General features: G+C 37.1%; 3 protein-coding genes across 10 annotated transcripts in view; 2 read left to right on the plus strand and 1 right to left on the minus strand.

Moving 5' to 3' along the window:
- The window catches only part of LOC110835449 (uncharacterized), a 26,758-nt gene extending 20,138 nt beyond the window's left edge, over positions 1-6,620 (plus strand). For 3 of the 6 annotated variants that reach the window (XR_015533724.1, XR_015533726.1, XR_015533725.1), the window contains one exon: positions 90-221. Coding sequence is in view for 1 of the 6 variants with exons in the window: in XM_087343290.1 (XP_087199416.1) it covers positions 90-95 (6 nt within the window). In the remaining 5 variants the exon portion in view is untranslated. Of the gene's footprint in view, positions 1-89; positions 320-860; positions 998-4,881; positions 5,063-5,862 lie in introns of those variants that run through there. The other 3 variants (XR_015533723.1, XM_087343290.1, XR_015533722.1) reach the window with 2 other exon arrangements.
- Positions 1-10,851, minus strand: part of LOC110835437 (neuronal acetylcholine receptor subunit beta-3) — a 22,334-nt gene extending 11,483 nt beyond the window's left edge. Inside the window, exons 1-6 of one of the 2 annotated variants that reach the window (XM_087343288.1) lie at positions 10,713-10,851; positions 6,880-7,356; positions 5,509-5,663; positions 4,405-4,449; positions 2,013-2,119; positions 194-407 (exon numbers count right to left, since the gene is read on the minus strand). In XM_087343288.1, the coding sequence (XP_087199414.1) occupies positions 194-407; positions 2,013-2,119; positions 4,405-4,449; positions 5,509-5,663; positions 6,880-7,356; positions 10,713-10,791 (1,077 nt within the window). In that variant the 5' untranslated portion in view covers positions 10,792-10,851. Of the gene's footprint in view, positions 1-193; positions 408-2,012; positions 2,120-4,404; positions 4,450-5,508; positions 5,664-6,879; positions 7,357-9,993; positions 10,211-10,712 lie in introns of those variants that run through there. The other variant, XM_087343287.1, reaches the window with a different exon arrangement.
- Positions 10,852-15,794: 4,943 nt separating this feature from the next.
- LOC110835454 (leukotriene A-4 hydrolase) overlaps positions 15,795-21,458 on the plus strand; it is a 34,600-nt gene continuing 28,936 nt past the window's right edge. Inside the window, exons 1-3 of one of the 2 annotated variants that reach the window (XM_022075677.2) lie at positions 15,795-15,977; positions 18,764-18,879; positions 19,799-19,938. In XM_022075677.2, the coding sequence (XP_021931369.1) occupies positions 15,926-15,977; positions 18,764-18,879; positions 19,799-19,938 (308 nt within the window). In that variant the 5' untranslated portion in view covers positions 15,795-15,925. The remainder of the gene's footprint in view (positions 15,978-18,763; positions 18,880-19,798; positions 19,939-21,458) is intronic. The other variant, XM_022075676.2, reaches the window with a different exon arrangement.

Below are 21,458 nucleotides of genomic sequence, written 5' to 3' on the forward strand. Positions count from 1 at the left end.
TGCTGTAGTCTTCCCTCATAATGAAATTACAAGCTTCTGTGAGCTTATATAAATAACTGAAGTATCCCATTTGTTTTTGTAATTTTCAGGCATAGAAGAGTTAACCAGTGCTTTAGAGAGAACTAAAGAAACACATTTACATTAAATACATGCAACTAAATGCTCCATTCATGTAGCGAGAAAAGGAACTTACCACAGAATCATTCTGTGCAATTAGAAGCTCTACATAATCCTGCTGAGACCAAACCCCCAGATGGAGTTCACAGGTTTGCATGTCATTAGGCCATTGATCCAAGTTAAAGTTGCACCAGACCTGAAGGTGAGTTGATGGTGACCACATAATAGCTCCTTCTGAGGTTATTGTCATTCCTGCATGGCCCAGTATGTTAGCTCCATGACCAACAGCACTAGAAAAACAATGAAGAAGTTTCCTCTGGGTTTTGGTACCATGCAGACTTGTCAGTAGATGACAGTGTTTCAGAGATACATGCTGTGTCAATCTTCAGGGCTGAAGGGGTGATGCTGGGAAGTGGAGGGATACTTCCAATCCTATATAAATCCTTTCCTTTCCTAGAATTGCCACTGCAGTCTTGATGATGGAGGTGGCATGTTTCTTCAAAACTTTGGCACCTACTGATTAGTCTACACAGCACCAAAACCCAGATCATGATCATCATCCTCATTGCCACGAAAACCTCAAATCACACAATGAAGTTCCTGAAAGTGCATTTGTTTATATTATATAAATGTTGCAAATTCTGCATGTTTAGTAATTAGCAATATCAGTGCAAAGTAAGCTTGATGACTGGGGTTTGATTCCCAGTAAGGGTAATATTTTCTTCACCTCCACGTCATACTAGGCTGAGGCAAGCACACCCTCATCCAGTCTGTGTCAGGGGCTCTGTCCCTGGGGTGTGAAGCTCACTACCCGCATCTTGTGCTGAAGTTAAGAATGCATGGAGCTCTGCCTTGATTCCCCATAGGCTTTCATGTTAAGGTACGTAATTAAGCAAGAGGGACAAATTTAATTTTATCCTCAGTATTAATAGTGTATTATGAAGAAATGACTAAGAATAACTTTTAGGTGTATTTTAAAATTTATGTCAAGGAAGGGCAGTACTGACACTATAAGTTTTAGATAAAGGGTTTGCTTATGTTTTTTTATAATGAGAATCACCAAATATTGGGGCGATCAGATAAAGGAGGGTCAGGGTGTGGCACACATAAGAGAGATTAGAAATGCATACAAATCTTCAGAAAACCAGAAACAGAGATGTTACTACACAGGCATAGGCTTAGTTGGGAGGATAATTTTCAATTGGATATTGAAGGAACAGCATGTGAGAAAGTGGACTGCATTTTTCTGTCATTTTTGGTCTTCTGGTTTATAAAGGCATGTGAACTCACAAATAGATACCAATGTTTTTGTAGGAATAGACTGCTTCCATCTTCAGGGCTGAAGATATTAAAAATGGAGTTAGTATATTCCTCTGAAGCACTGCATCTACTTATAAGTCTGCAACACTGAACATCAACATCAACATCTTCACTACTGTCAGAATCTCAGATCTCATATATTCATCTGATAACTGGTTTCACTTTCTCTAAAGGTGGCATAACCAAATTATATCTCTCAGTTTAATGGCCATGGCTTTATTAACTGTGCAGCTTATAATTTTTCCTATCCCAGAAACAGTCCATTAGTGCATAGTCAACTAAACTGGAATGGAAAATTATCAGTTCTTCAAGACAGCGTGTTGAGTAGAACTGATAACATTGAATTTCTTTATTTAGAATGTTATGTGTCTGCTAGAAATCAAATTTTATGAACCCTAAATCTCTGTTCAGTACTATTTTGTCTGTCCCATGTTACTCATTATTTTTGTGTCATGCATATCATTACAAGGAAGTTGTTATAAGTGTACTTACTGTTTCACATTTATAATACCTGTAATCATTATAGAGGGGAACACTCTTCTAAGACATTAGTAACAGAACATGTACAAACATACTTATGAAGTACAATTTCTGGTATCCAAACTTCATGCTCAGTCACATGTATTGATGTCAATCCACCGTAGTCTTCTGGCTTCCAGTGTATTTTGTCATCGATCCAGTGCTGAAATATTTATTGTGAGTTTAGCAAAGCACACTAGCAACATGCTGTTGAAAGATACAGGTAAATGTGTAACTGAAAAAGCTCGAACACAGGCTAGCTTTCATCATATTCGACACAGCTGAAGAATATGTTTGTGCCTTTTATAATTGAGTAGTTCAGGAAGAACTTACTGTTTTGCAACTGACGACTGTGTACTGCAATCCCTTTTCTTGATTGTGCAATGTGTACCAAAAGTGTTTTCAGAAAACTGCTTACAAAAACTTGGCACAGGAACCCAGCAAAAAAAGAGAGAGAGAGAGAGAGAGATTTTTTTATGCATAACCTGCTTACTTTCTTAAATTTCTGTGATCATGTTTTTAAATCCCAATTTTCAAGAGGAAATAAATAATTTATTTCCCTTGTATCATTGCACCCTTTTTAGTACAGTACTTATCATATTTTCCATCACATGAAAGCATTCATGAGTCTGTATTCAGATGTTCTTCACTTTGCCTTATTAGTGTCATTCTTACTGAAGAATATATGCCAGAGGAACCATATTAAGTCAATAAAATATTAATAGTTACCTGAATATTGTGAAGAGGAATGTTTGGATTGAGAAAATTAGGTGAATGTTGGGTTTTGTGTGCAGGTGTATGTACAGTAAATAGTGGTAAATTTCAAAATGACATTTGGTATGGAAGATGCAATAACATTTTTGAACTACTTAGTAAAACATTCTGCAAACCCATGTTAGGTAGACAAGAGTCTGGTGTATGTATTAGCATAAATTTGAAGAAGTTAAATTGTATTTACATTTTTATTGTCTGATGTGTTAGAATATGCCATCAGTAATTGCAATTGATTGAGACACATCAGCTATTGGAATTTGCTGCTGATGTTAATTTATTGGGGGATGATATAAATATAATAAAGAAGAACACAGACATTTTACTAGATGCTAGTAGAAAGACATTCAGAAAAAATCTTAAGTACTTGTTAGTATCCTGTCAACAGACAGGCGGGCAAAATCATATTAGGGTTGCTAATAAATCCTTTGAAAGTGTGACAATGTTCAAATATTTGGGAACAACAATAACAAATCAAAATGATATTCATGAGGAAATTAGGAGGAGACTGAATTCCAGAAATGCTTGCTACTTCTCAGTTCAAAATATTTTTCTTCCTGTCTGATTTCTAATAACCTGGAAATTAAAGTATACAAAACAATAATTTTGCCTGTTGTTTTGTATGGGTGGGAAACATGGTCTCTCACTCTGAGGGAGAAACATAGATTGCAGGTGTTTGAGAATAGGGTGTTGAGGAGGATATTTGGGCCTAGGAGAGAAGACGATGGGGTATGGAGAAAACTACATAATGATGAGCTTAAAATTTTGTACTCCTCCCTCAATATTGTCAGGGTGATTAAGTCAAGAAGAATAAGATGGGCAGGGCATGGGGCAAGAGGTGTTCACCGGCTATTGGTTGTGAAGCCTGAGGGGAAGAGAGCGCTGGGGAGACCTAGAAGTAGATGGGAGGATAATATCAGGTGGGATCTATGGGAGATAGGAGTTGAAGCTGATTGGATTTTACTGGCCTAGGGCAGGGACCGGTTGAGGGCTTTGGTTTTGTGATGAACCTTTGGTTTCTGTAAGCCATCTAGTTGGTTAGTTAGTCTGGTGCCAGTCATAAACATTGCTTGATTCATAGTGGAATTAGATTGGTGTTTGTCTTTAACAGTCTCTTAGATCATTTCTTTTAAATTTACTTTTAATGTCAGTAATTGTATATTGTCTTACAATCTGGATGTTTTAGACATTAAATTACTTGAACCATTTTTTGCACCTTTGAATTATACTCAAATAAAGCGGTGATTACAATGAACTGTTTTATTGAAACAAAATTGCTTTCATTGCTGTAAAGGCTGCATTAATTTTGACATTGCAGTATATTGGCCACTGTTTAAGATATCTGTTGTATGTTTACATACTTCTGTTGCTGTAGTATTGTGGTAAGTAAACTGATCACATTCCATTTGCATTCCTATTCTTAACTCTTACTTTATGGTAATAGGGGATTTGAATGCCCATATTATGGGGCTGCTGGCCAGAATGTAATTCTGGGACAGTGTGACTCCTGGCCTACTGGACCATATAAACAGTGACACACGGATGATAAGGGTTAAATTTTAGAGTTTTAGAGCCTAATAACAGACTGAAGATTATAATCTTATATGAATATCCACTCACATGTGTTGATGTGTGTTATGGTATTTTGAAAAATAAATCTGTTAAATATTTACTTACCATTGGTATTGTGCCATCAATAGAAAAAACAGAACGTTTCACATCCTAGAAGATAGAAATAAAGTTAAGCACATTGCACAAATTATTGCATCAAAGTCACGATTGTAAATTGATTTATGACACTAATACTGATTATGAGGAGCTTGATAATTGAAGTTTTTCTATCACTGAGAAGGAGTCTGATGTTTTATTAATATAAGAGTGCAATTTAAACTTTTCAATTATATTATAAACTGCGTGAATTAAATGTAGTGGTCTTTTTAATTGATGTACAATAAGTAATGAAAGAATGAAGTTTCTGTCTGCTTCATGTATGATACTGATGATGACTGAGTGAATTTTACCTTACTACTTAATGACAGTAAGAAAGATTTATTTTTCAGGAATTTTCTAGAAATCAGTATGATTGTTTATTGGGAGAATTTATGAATGATTTACAATTTTTAGTTTAACACTTCCTCTTTTGCTCTGTCTCAGAAATGCTCTCATGTAACAATGCCACAAATCAGACAGTTTGATATTGAAAATGGCTGTCTTATGGGATGCTGTACCATGTAGTCTTGGTAAATACTGACCAACATATCAGAGGAGTTTGCTTACTCCAACATAAGAGCATCTGATAATGGACTTGAAAATTTAAGCAACCATGTTATAAAAGGTTTGTTCTCAAATCTATATAGAAATATAACCTCCTACTTTTGAGATCATCTAAGTTACTCATACCAGATTTTATCAAACCTGTTCCAAGATAACAGCAAATAATAACATATTTTCTTGGAACTTTTAATTATACCATAAAAAGTAATAACTCCACATCTCTAGACATACTGTTTATTATTCTTGTATTCCTGGGTTTAAATCACACCTACATACAAATACTTTGCTATTTTTGGTGAATGAACTGTAATTTATTGTTTTTAACAGACAGCAAAAGCTCTGATGTTAATGAAAAGTTAAGAAATTATGATTAAATACTAAATTCTTCCATTTGGCTGTTTATCCATTCAGTTTGCATTCCGTCCGTCTGTATACCAGTTTAAGTCTGCAAAGCTTTTCTTCCAAATAATAGACAGTAACTAAAAGATTAATTGAATTTTAACCCACCAGCTTCACATGGTGAAAATTCAGGTACATTAAAACAGAAACATGATGGTCCTCCTGAAGGACAGGCAGCGAGTAGGGATCATAATTAGACAGCAAATTCCTGCGAAGTTTCTGAGTCATTGTGGTTGGTTTTGGCTCAACAATCTCTACTTTTTCTGAAAATATAAAAAATAAGGTTTTGTAATGTTGAGAATTTCTTGAGTGGCTTAGCAATTATTAATGCAAGATGAGTTATGGTAATATAAATCTTTGTCATATATGAAAAACTAGAAAACTGTAGTGAGATGGGGTAATATATTACTAGCATGGTCAGTAGAAGCTTTATAATTTGTACTTCTCTCAAAATATTATCAGGATTATGAAGTCAAGGAGAATGAGATTGCATTCATGGAAGAGATGAGAAAGATACAGAATCTTAAGACAAAGACCTGAAGGGAAGATGCCACTTGGAAGACCTAGGCATAGATGGAAGCTCAATATTAGAGTTATTGTTGCAGAAAATGAGATATGAACATGGGCTGAATACATGTGGTTCAGGACAGGACCCAGTAGTTGGGTCTTGAATCGGGCAAGTATCTTATTCTGAAGCTCTAATTCTTGACAATTATAATTTAAAGTAAATTAAACCTTTGATCTGTCATTTGAATTCTCTGTCTTCTGATGCTATCAGACTAAATAAGGTGTGTCCTTTTTATATCACTTTATGTTTTGTCATGTACATATGTATGTTAAATAAGACAAAATTAATGTAATCATATAACCTGAAATTATACTCATCCTTTATATTACAAAATAGTCTTTTTAACTGTAAATAATATAAAAAACCGTAAATAATGTACAGTGACAATAATTTTTGTGTACACAGCAGTAATAGTCAATTGTGGAGCTAAAAATGGCAAAACATAATATTCTCTAAGTAAATTACAAATTATTGCTGTTATCAGCATCACACCATAAGGGTGTTTATGAGGCATGGATGTAAAGTATCATCAGTCTTAGTGTCAACATTACATTGAACTCTATGATCAAGCCCTTACTACCCACTGTGCAGGGAGCTGGATGACCCCCTGAATGCTATAGTGAAAAGTAAAGTTCATACTTCCTTCTAAGAACTGAACCTCAGCCATTCTTTAATTTTGCTGACTCACTATGAAAGCTTAGAATTTAATTTTTTCTTCAGAATATACCTAGCATTTGGTGCATTCATACATAACCAAGCCACAATTATTTTAATGAATTCATTAGGTTAGGTTGGGTTGGGGGTAGGTTAGGTAGGGTTGGGTGAGGTGCATTTGGAATTAAAAATTTGCAAAGAACATGCATGCTCTGTGTTTTCTAATACAGATTAAACCTTTGCACACTTGATATTACCTGTATCTTTTTCAATTGGGCAGGCGTACAGCCACTTGCCAACAACACCTGTCCATGTGCAGAAGCTGAAGTAGTGAATGTCTATTGGATCTGGATCAGTCCAAAACAGAAATGGAAGTTCATCACCCTCTTTTCCCACCTGCAAGATACCTTTTCCATTAAAATGCACCCAGAAACCTCTTAGTTCCACAGGTGACAAAAGATCTCTGGTACGTGCTGTTGCTTTAGTAGAACTGCGGCGTAGGCGTCTAATGTCAGAAAATGTATTCCTCCCTGCTCCTAGGACTATTTCATACACTGCCTGTCCCTCTACAGGAGCAGGGCTAGATGACAGCAGAAGGTGGGCATCACTCTGGGCTCGGACTAAGAAGCGAATTGTAATATTGCCACCTTTATGACCACCAGATTCTGATATGTGGAGAAACGTTTTGTATCCATATCCATATGTGAATGTGATCTTGCAGTCGTGTGAGTTAACTGGAAATGAAGTTGAAAATACTACATTACTTTATTATCAGAAATAGTTCATGATATGCAAGAAGATTGTGTATTTGAGGTTTTGGAATTTTAGCAACTTTCTGTAATTTTAAGGAAACTATTATTTTGAACAGTCACCTTTGTATAACTAGTGGTTAGTGTGTTCACCACTGGCCCCAGTGTCGAGGTCAAGAATGAGTAGGAGCTATACCACCTCTCTCCCCAAGCGCCTACATGGCGTGTAGCAGGACTGCTTTACTTTACTTACTAATTTAAAAGTTTCATGCCATTATGATGTTAGTATTTTTATCATAATAAAAATATATTATGGTTTATGATCAACCAGATATTAAAAAGGTTTTTTTCCCTTTTAAAAATCATCCTCAAATGCATCATTTTGAGTATATCATTATTATACCACAAATCTCAGTGTTTGCCCTTAATTGGCTCTTTGCTGTTGGCAATCACTTTAATAAATGAATTAAATTGAAATATATAACTTGGGTCTTCAGATATTGAATATTTCATCCCAACAAACTTATGTCACCTACTTCCTGAAGAAGGCAGTATTTTTCATCTACACTGCATAAATACCTGTTACTGCTACTGAAGAAAGAAACATCATGACAAGTACATTAAAACAGGATCCAGCACATTTAAAGAACTAGAAATATGTAAATCAACTTGAGTCCATAGCAGATAAAGGCAGAAAAGAAATATGGAAAAGAAAATGGAATAACAAAGCTGTAATAAATCTCCATGTTAATATTTGACACCGAAATCTTCTCTCAAAAAATATAGTCTGTAATAACACCAAACTCTCAATTTTATTTCTAGTTTTATGTTTAGTTATCTCACGTTCTAATGGCTGGCTCATGTCATGGCTTTTGTTTAATGCAATTTAGATGATCTGGCAGCTGATTATAATGGTCTCCAATTGCATGAGATTTTTGCAGTCTTAACAGATTTGCAAGGAATTATTTTTTAACTTTGATTGAGAAAGCATTTCTCTGTAACAGAATTTCCAAAACAGTTTTGTCTGCATAAACATTTTCTCTCCAAAAATACTAATGGAACTTAAATTAAACTAAACTAAACTGAAATCTGTGGATACAATATAACACATAATAAAGAGGCTTCTATCTGATACACAGTCGAGAGTCTCTGTGACATACAGTCTTCATTGAGTAGATGATAGTTGAAGATTTCCGTCTTCTGGGTTGTTGCGTTGTGTAGTCTGGTTGATGTTAACCAACGTTTTGGAGGTCATACTGCCTCCGTCATCAGGGCGATTCAACAACCCAGAAGACGGAAATCTTCATACTCACCGCTGTGAGAACCTCGAGTCTTACATAGATGATAGTTATCCCACTGTTAAAGAAATTTCATTTTTCTGTGGAACTGTAATATGCTATTGTTTTCCAGTGTTAAGGAAATAGTTTGGACAATAATGTAGTTAAGAAAGCATCATTAAATAATCTTGCAGACAAATCTAACCAATCCACCTTACTTCGGACTGTTTGAAAATGTATAGATGCTGAACTATTGAACTTAATATTTAAACTGTAATGAATTTTTGTCTCGTTTCTAAAACATATATCAATTAAATACACTATACTCATGCCATAAATGTTGGTCCTTGTATTACCAAATTCTTTTAACTGCATTTTATAAAAATAAAACTAATGTAAGGAAAGTTTGAACTTTCAGACCTGTCACGATACAGGACATTACGTTCTCTCTCCAGAAATTATTATAGCAATATAGACTCAGTAATAACTAAACCCTGATAAATGGATAATACTAAGTTGTACAGTAACAAACCACTAACTTTCTTCAAACTCTTACATGTGGAATTTTAGCATTATTGGGGGCATTTAAAAACACTGAAAAAAAGGTAATGATTCCTATTCAAAAATGGTAATGTACATGCCCTTGGTTCAAGTTTTTAGAGATACTCGTGCAGTTATGAGCATTGGTCACAAGATACCATTGATTATACACAGGTTATGTCCAATTTAGGGTTCCAAAGGTATTAGAACTTGTAGTATGTACCTCATGCCAATTTACAACGAATCAGTCATTTCTATCTTAACATGATACTTCTAGTAGTCACTAGGCTGTTATTTTCATTTTCCCAAAAAAATCCAAAATAAAAGTTGAACTTTAAAACATGGGTTGTCAGTCTTCTCCATGTCAAGTATCAAATTCACAGTTGCCATAAGTAAAGCTGTCCCACAGTGCGCCATGTAGGCACTTGGGGTGAGAGCGATATAGCTCCTACTCATTCTTGGCCTTGGCAATAGATGGGGTGAGTGGTCAGCATCACGCCTCGGCCGCTCTTTACCCCCGGGGAAGAACCGTGGTACCCATTTGACAGAAGGCTGGTTTGGCCCCAAAGTTGGTCTGGACGCAGAGGCTAGAAGAAAATCCTCTGCCTCTGTCGGGGATCGAATCCCGTTCGTTCAACACGTGGTCAGTCATTATACTGAGTTAAATTATCTAATAATCTATTGAAACTTAATGGCACTTTATTAGAAATGTTACTATCCTAGTATTATAAAGAGGTTCACATATCACCTAATTATTCTGTTTAATAAAATCAGTTGTTAGTGGGTAATTTTACGCCACTTTTACTTTGGTTTTGTGTCAGTATTAGTTGCAGTTTTTCCTTGGGATTTGTATGCATCTCTCCATGTGTCATCAGCAAATAAGATCCTAGTTCTTGATTTGACATTCTTCATTAATCTAAACAATTGCTCTCAACAACAGTTACAGTTCAATAAATAGTGATGTCATTAACAAAACGAGTTTTCTGATATCAGGGAAATATTTATAATCTTGCAGATTTACATAATATTCATATTATAAAACATTTACGGACTTGCTGCTCTCGGGCCGCGGTATGTTTAACCCTAAATGAATTACACTGATGTTACTGCTCCCTCCTCGATAGTTCGCAAGGCTGCATGTAGATGGCATTTTTAATGACAGGAAGTTAACAGATAATAACGCTAGACGGAGGCAGTATGACCTCTGAAACGTTGGTTAACATCGACCAGACTACACAGCGCAATAACCCAGAAGACAGAAATCTTCATATTCACCGCTGTGAGAACCTCAAGTCTTACACCTCAAGTCTTACATAATAACGCTAGATGTAGCCTCCAGTGTGATGTTTATAAGATTTGTATTAAAATAGTTTGAAACAGAGGCTAAAATTTATGTCTGATGTCTGTGAGAGAGCAGACAGACAATTACGTATATTTTGTTAATAAGATTCAGGAAGGAACATTTCATTATATTCATTTATATTAATTTTGATTGATTTGCTTATTATCAAAATTACACGCTACCTTCTGTGTTCACCGCATTCTGACCAAGAGATGTCACGACGAATAGCAGTGTAATTAAAACTGCTGTTTTGATGCCCATCACAGTAAGGAATGTTCACAGTCCAAAATGCAACTACAAACTGAATGCTCGCTGGAATAATCCGCGTCGCCATATGAAAGGAAGCTTAGTCGATAATACTTATCTTACGTCTTCCGTTCATGTGGACGTTCCTCGATATTGGGACGCGAAGGATATCTGTTTTGTTTTACTTTTTTTTTCGTCTGCATGGTTATAAAGATTCTCGAATGGTTGCCCCATATCAGAAACACTTTGCTATGTCAGTGTTACCCAAACTTTTTTGGCCACGAAGATTTTGTTGTGATTTACGGAAAGAGAATTCCATATTATAACGTATTCAAGCTGCAGGTGTCTGTTTAACCAAACTCTAAAATCTTAAGTCCCTTTGCAAACCCTACAGTTTGACCTCAAGGAACTTTAATTCATTTCGTATCAACATGGTTTACTTCTCGAAGATGCTGTTTGATATTCTCCATTTTCGTCTTGGAATACTAAAATGTTTCTCGGTCAACATTTTGAACTCTTTGATGTCGCCTCGTGTATACTGTATACCCAGCCCATCTCAACACTCTTAAGCTAAACACTGTAACACTAGTAGGTGAATAATTACATTTTTGAACTCTTCACTGTGTAAAGTTCTCTATTGTCCTTTCTATCTTAGGTCTAATAACCTGAATTCTCCTCGGTGTTTCGTTGTAACACACAAATATCTCATCAAAGATACAACAGTTCGGGTTTACAGAAAACAATCAGGTGGAATTTTAGTTTATGTGTTTTACTTTGTACTTTGGGGGGGGGGGGGGGACAGCGGGAGAGCAAAGTAAAAACATGTCAGGAAATATACGCATAGCGCAACAATTTTGTGGTGTTCTCTCTGTTGTTTGCTAGTTAAGACGCTCGAACACATACAAACGCATGCAAATCTGTATGTAAAATGTTCGTTATTGTTGTCCAGTTTTAACCAAAGCTGGACAGTCTTTTGCCAACCTCCCCAGTATTGGCTAAAATTTCATAAAAATCCGATTGTTCGAATTGTTCCATGCGGTCGGACACTGGGTGACGCCAATAGGCACATTTTTGCAACTTTTCTTTCCGAACTCGCCAAAATCGGTTCAGAAATCAATACGGATTTACCGAGTTTATTCTGTTTTTAATTTTGTACCCAATATAATATCACATGAAAATAAACTCGATTGCAAGGTTTTGTTGCACGTAATAGACTATTGTATTTCTGTTTGTTTGTTTCTCTCTCTCTCTGTCTCTCACACTATCGCTAGTGCCACGGTGGTCTAGCGGTTAGAGCGCTGGCCTTGTAATCCTGGGGTCTCGGGTTCGATTCCCGGCGGTGCCCAGATTTATAATTTGTGTTGGGCAAGGCCGTGGTCTAGGCAACACGGGGTTTTCCTCCGGGGGCTTCCCCGGTTTCTCCGTGGCATCCCATTCACACACAGAAGAAGGCAATGGCAAACCACTTCTGGATCATCTGCCAAGAACGTATATGAACAGGTCCCAGTCCGAGAAATGGATGGAAGGATCCTGTTCATATGGACCTGTCGTCAGACAGAACACTACAAAAATAAAAACCCTATCGTTAAAAACCAACTGTATTCTAACGAAGGAGTGAGGTTTACATGATCTATAAATACTTAGGCTCAGAATTCTATCGAATGAAATCATAGAAATTATTCAAGGGACGTTCATGTGATCAGTACACTGACTTACCGCCTGCGTCTGCAAATTTTATGAAACAATATAATGGAATATAACAATGTATCTGTAGAGAATAATATTTTAAGATAGAACTTCCATATTGTAAGACTTGAGGTTCTCACAGCGGTGAATATGAAGATTTCTGTCTTCTGGGTTATTGCGCTGTGTAGTCTGGTCGATGTTAACCAACGTTTCAGAGGTCATACTGCCTCCGTCATCAGGGCGATGAATATGCCAATAGGGTGTGAGGAGTTGGATTTTATAGGCAGGGACGTGAAAGGTGTAGCCTGCCCCGAGCCAATGGGAGCAGGTATGGGAGTGGACCAATGGTAGCACGTGGGCGAGGGTGGGAGAGGGAGAGAAAGTAGAGAGAGAAAGGTGAGTGTAGTTGTATGGGGCCTTTATCCATACAACTACACTCACCTTTCTCTCTCTACTTTCTCTCCCTCTCCCACCCTCGCCCACGTGCTACCATTGGTCCACTCCCATACCTGCTCCCATTGGCTCGGGGCAGGCTACACCTTTCACGTCCCTGCCTATAAAATCCAACTCCTCACACCCTATTGGCATATTCATCTCCCTGATGACGGAGGCAGTATGACCTCTGAAACGTTGGTTAACATCGACCAGACTACACAGCGCAATAACCCAGAAGACAGAAATCTTCAACTTCCATATTATTACAAATGCAATGCTCGTTCTTTGCTGCAATTAAATTTACAATACCCCCTCCTAGTAACATTTTAAACTTTTGCATATTCTGTTTTGTAGTTCATGATCATTTAAAAGCGTAGTTAAATGTCACACTGATTGTCCTTGAAAATATATATAAATACAAATGCATTTACATTTTTCATGGAGTAATCAGAGCAGTACTCCGATGTTTTAAAAGATTAATTTTATCGAGATGCAATTAGCCTAAACCTGTCTGAATTTAGGGTTATAATGATCAATAGAGTTGTTATTCTTTCTCAGTAAAATAACTACAATTTTTGCGTAGACAATATATTTTTAATATTCGTAAGTGAATAATTCCACTTTGGTTTTATGTCGAATTTTCTTGGTACAATTTTTCGGTTTGAAAATTTAAAAATATGAATGTCGCTGGCGTGACTTGAATTGAAGTGTGGCTCCTTTTTCGACGTTTATGTGATATTAGTAACAACCTACACGACGTCACGATCCAAAAGGTCGGACATGAAAATTGCTATGTTCCCAGCAACGGTTGTATCGACAAAAACTATAAGTTAAAATTAAATTATTTGGTTATTCCGTCAAATCACAATGTATTTAAAATAAGATAATTAATTGGAACTGTTCCAATTGTAAATCGATTATTCGATATGGAACACAGAATGATATTTTAATTATTTTAATTATCTTATTTTAAATACATTATGATTTGACGGAATAACCAAATAATTTAATTTTAATTTAATAAATCACAATATGACGCAACTACACTATCTTAAAAACTATAAGGTTGTGCCTAACCCACATGGCAAGTTCACTTATTGATTATCATTAATCTGTAACCATTAACATGCGGAGTTCCTACTCTTTAAATTCAGCAATACGTATCGATGTTTGTAAGACAGGTATTAATAAACTACAAACGACAGTCGAAAAAGTTGTTGTGCTGTTGTAAGTCAAACGTTCCACGAAAATATTTTAATTTGTCGTTGTCCACAGATATAACATTCTTTCACATACATCCCAAGTTTCGTTATTAGAATGATCCGATAAAGTACACCCCTGTTTTTACCCTTCATATTATTTGGGGCTGATTACACAATTATGTATCAAGTCAGAACCAGTATAAGATAAGCTGCCTCTACTCCCATTCCAACTCCCTCTTCCAAAGTTCAGTCATAATTTGTCACACGACAATATTTCCAGCGTCTACTCGCAGGATTTCGGTACTCACAAGTGTGCTTAGTTGCACAATGAAAAGAATTCCAAACGGTTATATGTTTATCAGTATGAAAAATCAATTCCGAAAAAGCCGATATTGTTTTTGAGTATTAATTTTTATTAAAAATTAGGCCAGTGCTGTTTACTACAGAGTCGCCAGGCCTATGGACCCCAAGATGAGCGCTTGTAGTTAGTAAGCAATACGATAGTGTCGCCAGGAGAGTCCATGAAGGAGTTCCGATGATTTTGAGTGCTGGATCGCGGCCGTGAAAACATTAAGTACAGCGATACCATAGAACCCCCGCAAAGGTCTATACTGCTTGTTGTTCCGACTGAAAATAGTCAAATAAACAATGTCGAGGTCACCCGAGGACAAAGTACAAATGTAGGTAATCTGTGATGTGCAGGTACTCCGATGATATGGAAATAGACGCCAAGAACAGAAACGGTATACATCAAGCATCACACAAAAATGTCTGGGCCTTGGAAAATGGTTTCGAGGTCAGCAAAGACAGATTAGTACAAATGGTTCCCCGGAAAGGTAGCAAGATCTCTAACAGCAACAGAACATACGTTGAGAACAATGCATTACAGAAGTAAATTAATTAACATAACTAGGTATTCAGAATTCACACCAAGAAAGGGCTGTAGGAGGGTTTGGGTTATGCATGGCATTATGAGGATAGAGATACTACCTTTTCAGGGTGAAGATCACCCTGATTCTCAACTAGACATTCAAATATCTTGGGATAATCTAACAGAAACCGAATTAGAAACCCTAATAAATACGAGGCCAGTATATTTGAAGAAACTCTTCTGTGTATCCATATTCGCGCTTTCGACCTAAACTTCTGAGAAGGAAGATATCGCTCATCAAAGAACTTAGAACACAGCTACTCCAGCCATCACACGTATAATCAGAACTACAGAGAGAATAAGATGTGTAGATGCTTCTGACACTGCATAGTTACTATCACAAACATATGCGACTACAAAGAAGAAGAAATAGTAGGGAAATATGGAATACATTTTATTCAACAGAAGTAATGACAGGACGCGATCGTCACGACCCAGACGGTTGTCACCATACGATCTGTGCACAAAATAAATAATACAGAGCAAATGAGAATCTTGTTTGAGGGGGCGGGGGGGTGAGAGGGCAATGAGTTAGAACGATTCCACGTTATAAATTATGAGAAAGAAACGAGGTCACTGAATGACACAAGTAGGGAGATTTAATGTGCACCGTGTGTTCTATTACCGTTATTCAGTCATCTTTGACTTCCTACCACACCAGATGACTAGTATGACTGTATAAGCTGACTAGAAGTGTATCGACCACAAAAATGCCAACATAGGTATGGATCATACATAACTTACCGTGGTATGTTGTTATTAAATATGGTGTGTACCGTGGTTTATGACAATCTTAGATTCTGTGGTGTTGGCAATTTTATCTGTAGGAATGTTATCTGTTATCTACACAAGTTATAGATAATAGAAGTTACATAAGTACAGGAATTTTCTAAGAATGGCAGGGTTAGGATTAAGCCCAGGAGATCCAAGCTCATTTGCAAGACCAGGTATTAAATTAGGCTTGTGTGGTTGTCTTGTAACATGTGTAAAGTTTGGTGTGTATGTTTAACCTTTTACTTAACCGGTATATTTCTAATGTGTAGGCATTAGTCACCGTTGTCGTGTGTGTGTGGGTGGGTGTGGGTGTGGTGCGGAAGGGGTTGGTGGATTATATCTCCTTCACATAGGTTCACTATCATCCCCTAATGTCGTGTTGGAAAGAAATGGGACTATTTATGCCCTCATGATACAAATGTTTTTCTTACTGTTTCAAATTTATAGCTTTGTATTAATACAAAGTGCACCTTTTCGGTTCATTCACACTTTGGTAGTTTCAGTACGCGAAGGTTTAACATCCCAACCAACATTATACCGTCATATCCAGTTCTCCCACTTCCAACAAGATCACCCAAGTGGATATTTTCTAAGAGGTTTCCCAATAAAATTTCTTTATATTCACTTGTCTCTCCCCCCTTACATAACCATATGTATAGCCCATCATACATTCCTAAATTTCACTATCCGAACAGTACCAGAGTATATAAATCACGAAATTCTTTGATACAATTAGCTCAGTTCATTCTTCTTTGATTCAAATGTTTTTCTGAGCATTTTGTTTGCAGACATTTGTAATTTTTTTCCACCATTAAGGAGATGATTTCACATTTACGTAAAACATTGAGCAATATAACTATTATTTGTGTGATCTTCAGGGATTATAAAATTGATGGAAAGATAAAAGTATATTGATTGACATTAGAACAATAATTGAATATGTTATTTCAGTGTCAAATTATGTTGTACTTCTGTTATAACCAAATTAAAGCCTTTCTTAAAATTTGTGAATGACCATTGTGCTGATCCATTAAAGTATTCATGATCTTTCATTAATATTTGTTGAATGCAAAAGTTTGATCAAAGATAGATCTAGCTAACTCAATGCAGCAAAGTTGTTCTTGAGAAACTAATACTGTAGGACACTACATAGTCAAGAAATTCTCCAAATTTTATGAAACCTGAAGGTTTATTGCTGTGTACTCAGGAGCCAGCCATCAATCCCTATCCCGAGCCACACAAATCCAGTCCACACACCCAGACTCTGTTTCCCCAAGATTCAGTTTAATATTATCCTCCCACCTTCCTCTGGGTCTTCTGCATGGTCTCTTCTCTTCAGGCCTTTTGACCAGAATTTTGTATTCATTTCTGATCTCCCATTCTCCTTCATTTTATTACCCCAGTAATATTTGATAAAGAGTACAAATTATGAAGCACCTCATGCACGTTTCTTCAATCTTCCATTACTTCATTCTGTCAGGTTCAGATATTCTCTTAAGCATCTTTTTCTCAAGAACCCTCAATCTTTGTTTTCCCCATAATATTAGAGACCAGGTTTCAGACCAGTACAAAACAACAGGCTCAGTCATTATGGTGACTGGCTACAGACTGGACGATCAGGGTCCGATCCCCGACAAGGGCAAGGGATTTTTCCTCTAGCCTCTGCATCCAGGTCCAGTGGGTACCAGGGTCTTTTCCCTGGGGTAAAGTGTGCCAGGGCATGACACTAACCACTCACACCCACCTGGTGTGGAGGTTAAGAATGAGGAGGAGCTATACCTCCTCCCCCTCCCAAGTCCCAACATGGCATGTAGCATGACAGCTTTACTTTCACTATACTTTTTAGTAGAATATGTATGGTGTTTAAAAGTTCTCAGTGACAATTTTTGACTTTATTGAATTATGTATTTACAGTTTATCTAATGATGCTGTTAGTAGCTGAGGTACAGTTGATTGATGTGATTATTAATTGTGAATAATAAATTGGAACGGATGTTGAAGGAACCAGTTGTGTAACCTAATTTAAGGTACTATCCTGACATTTGTCTGGACAGAAAAATAAGAAACTTCAGTCAGGATAGCTGGTCTCTGGGACAAGATATGGACCCAGGTCACCCCAGATATGAAGCAGTGGTACTGACCACTTGGCCACAGTTTTCAGTAACTTCGTTAGAACTGCGTGTGGGACTAGAGTTTGGCGGTGGCCCTTGCCCAACCTTCACCCGTTCCCCAGTGGTCCGATCAAGTTCCTGCTTTGACTGACTGGTTCCTATATCTCAAACCAATTTCTCATGCATGGCTTACTCATCATCATGATTATGAAGGCAGCAAAGACCTCTGAAACATTGGTAAATTTCTGCCAGACTACAGTATTGCAACCCAGAAGACTCACTGCCATGAGAACCTAAAATTCTACTTAGTAATATTTTGAATAAATTGACATGGAGTTAGAATAAATTGCCTCCCCCCTCCCCATTTATAATCTTGCAGCCCATGAGTTGGCAAGGAACTGTGAATTTGGTCATACATATGGTAAAATTTGGGAATATCTCTTTTAGATTTACATCTCTCTGATTGGTTTTGAATTTGCAGCCATTGCTTTCTATGTTCTATGAATATTTGAACCTTCTTCATCATTCCATAATTTATTTTGCAAAATTTTGTTGTCCCTTGCCCTTTTCACTTGATATGTTCACATTACCGCATATTAAGAATTTATTATGTAATTACAAATTGTATCTAAATCTAATATAAAGAATGTTTAGAACTGTGAGTACAATATACTTCCAGAAACTTGTGTATGTTCTATGAATTCATATTTTATACAGCAGTTAGTTGAAGTTCTTGTCATTAGGCAATTGTGTGAGATCTAGATGCAAATGTTAAAAGTTAAGATATATATTTTATAAGAACTTTACCTTGCTGGCTGCTGGATTAAATTATTTTATTTTGTTCACAGAGGAAGCCGCAGTTTCTTCAGTTGATTTATACCTGGATGTAGATTTTGATCATAAGGTTTTGAGTGGGAGAGCAGATTTGACTGTTGATAAGAAGAAAGATGATGTTACTCATGTTGTAAGTTTCATAACACAGCATGGCTTACGAGCTTTTAGGTTTTCAGGGAAGTGGTGATGATGTTATGGGTTTTAGCACTAGATGCCACTTCTTGTTCTATGGCTCCGTGTTTGATCCATGGCCTCCTCAATTCTCATCTTTCATTCAGTCCTCTGTTAGGTCCGTCTGTCCGAGGCTTTGATTGAGGTTTCGAAGCATCTTCCTTTTATGGTGCAAGGTTGTTAGCCTTGCGACCAACCCCCAACCTGGAGGACCAGGGTATATGTCTTAGTTTTACCTCTCCCCCTCGACCAATCTGGCTAGGGAGGCCCTACCAGTAGCTATGCTACCGCCACCTTAGCTCTTGGGATCAACGAGGTACTCAAGCCCCACCACCACGACAAGATGCAGGTACCATTAAGTAAGGTGTAGATGCCACTGTTTCTCCTAAATTTTGGTATCTACCTATGAATCTTCCTAGCTTCAAAACCCATTACAGCTTAGCTTGTCTGTCGTTAGAGCTGTTATTGAGTGGCTCAATGAAATAATGGGACAGTTTTGCACTTCTTGATTTTGAAGAATGATTGTGTTAACAGTTTAATTTTGGTACATAAATGTTACAGACGTGCATGATAGCTGTTTGTACTCTGTCATATATCTTTTTGTTCTTTCTTTTTTCTAACATTGTTTACATTTTGTACAGGCAGATTGTTTGATTTAAATAATGAAAAGTAATATTTGATTTAATAATTCATGTTACAGATTACTGTTAGATAATATATTGTATTCAGTTTTTCTCTTTACAGATGTATGTATTTCACATTTATATTCTGTCTTGATAGGCTGAATGATATTTAGTTTTTGGAACTCTAAAATGTATTATGTTGATATCAGGTACTTTTAATACTAGTGTTCCTATGTATATATGTATTTGTTTTAGATTCTTGATTCTAAAGATTTGAATATAGAAAGAATCATTGACCATGTCTCACAACAAGATCTGGAGTTTACTGTGGGTGAGAAAACAGAAACCCTTGGTTCCAAACTGGAGATTAAGTTACCAAGTACAAAGGAAGATAGGTAAGCCAGATATTGCATGTTGCCCAAATAACATATTTTTAACTAATCATAGTGTAAGTGTTTTCCATTGTTACTCATGGTAAGAAATGCATTTTTTACTGCAACCCCTAACCCCCATATAAATTATTGATAAATAGTAATTAAGTAATATTATAGGAAGAATGGACTTGATAAATTAATAGCATGAATGTTTAGTTAATGTTGTAAGATTTGAAATTTTGACGGTGGAAACGATAATGAGTATGTTGTAGGTTTTGTCTCTGTGTGCACTGGTTAGTGGCTGCCAAAGTTTCAGAGAAAAGTACTGTCTCCATCTTCAAGGCTGAAGTGGTGATGCTGGGAATCAGAGGGATTATATAGAGTGACAGGAGTGAAGTCTGAAGTCAAGACAGAATGAGGTAGAGATTGAGCCAGGTTAATGGGAAGGTTCCAATTAGGCATCAGCTGGCTTCTCCATAAGTTGGGCATGGAAGCTTCTTTTTCATGACCTGAAAGATTGTGGACAGTCTGTCATCAAGGATTGAACCCTGTCCTGTGACCATTGTAAGGACTGACTGCTCTCTTACCCACTCCATCACACCAACATCTTCCCCCCTCTCCTATGACATCTGTTTGGAGTCTCCTGGAATGGCCTGGCTCAGTCTTAACCTCATTCTGTCCTGATTGGCCCATTCCTTCAGACTTCATTTCCTCCCATCCTACATAATCCTTCTGATTCCCAGTATCGTCACTCCATCCCTGAAGATGGAGACAGTATGCTTCTCTGAAATGTTGGTGTCTACGAACCAGTCCTCATGGTAACAAAATCAAGAAGAATATCATCATTTAGTTAATGTTATTTGCCTCTGTTGCTACATGTATACTCGCTTGTTCTTTGTAATTTCTGCCCAGAGTAGAACATGTTGACAGTGCTATGTGCATACCAGGTTCACTGTTATGTCTGTTCCTTTCGTGATAAACTGTGTCTTATAATCGTTTTCCATTGTCACCGAGGAACTAGAGATGAGCCGGGATAGCTCAGTCAGTATAGTGACTAGCTACGGGCTGGACGACCGGGGTTCGATCCCCGACGGGGGCAAAGGATTTTTCCTCTAGCCTCTGCATCCAGACCGGCTCTGGGGCCCACCCAGCCTCCTCTACAATGGGTACCGGGGTCCTTTCCCGGGGGTAAAGCCGGCCGGGGCGTGATGCTGACCACTCACCCCCATCTAGTGTCGAGGTCAAGGAAGAGAGGAGCTATACCTCCTCTCACCCCAAACGCCTACATGGCGTATAGTGGGACAAACTTTACTTTACTTTACCGAGGAACTAGATTGCAACAGTTCATTCTTTCTTCAGTTTTTTAGTTCAGTTTGGTTATGATTCATGATTTTTAAAAGCAAAAGGGTCTTTTATCTGAACATTTTGTTCCAATCTCCATGTCTCTCGTCTGGAAAGTAATGACTAAATCTGTCAAAGCAATGAGCAAATTTTAGTTCAACCAATTTGCCTCCATTGGTAACCTTTTCCTTAACATGGTG

The sequence above is a fragment of the Zootermopsis nevadensis genome, unplaced genomic scaffold (genome assembly GCF_977971745.1).
Source record: "Zootermopsis nevadensis isolate Lab colony 2312 unplaced genomic scaffold, Znev_1.0 Znev_ptg000005l, whole genome shotgun sequence".
Classification (NCBI taxonomy): Eukaryota; Metazoa; Arthropoda; class Insecta; order Blattodea; family Termopsidae; genus Zootermopsis; species Zootermopsis nevadensis.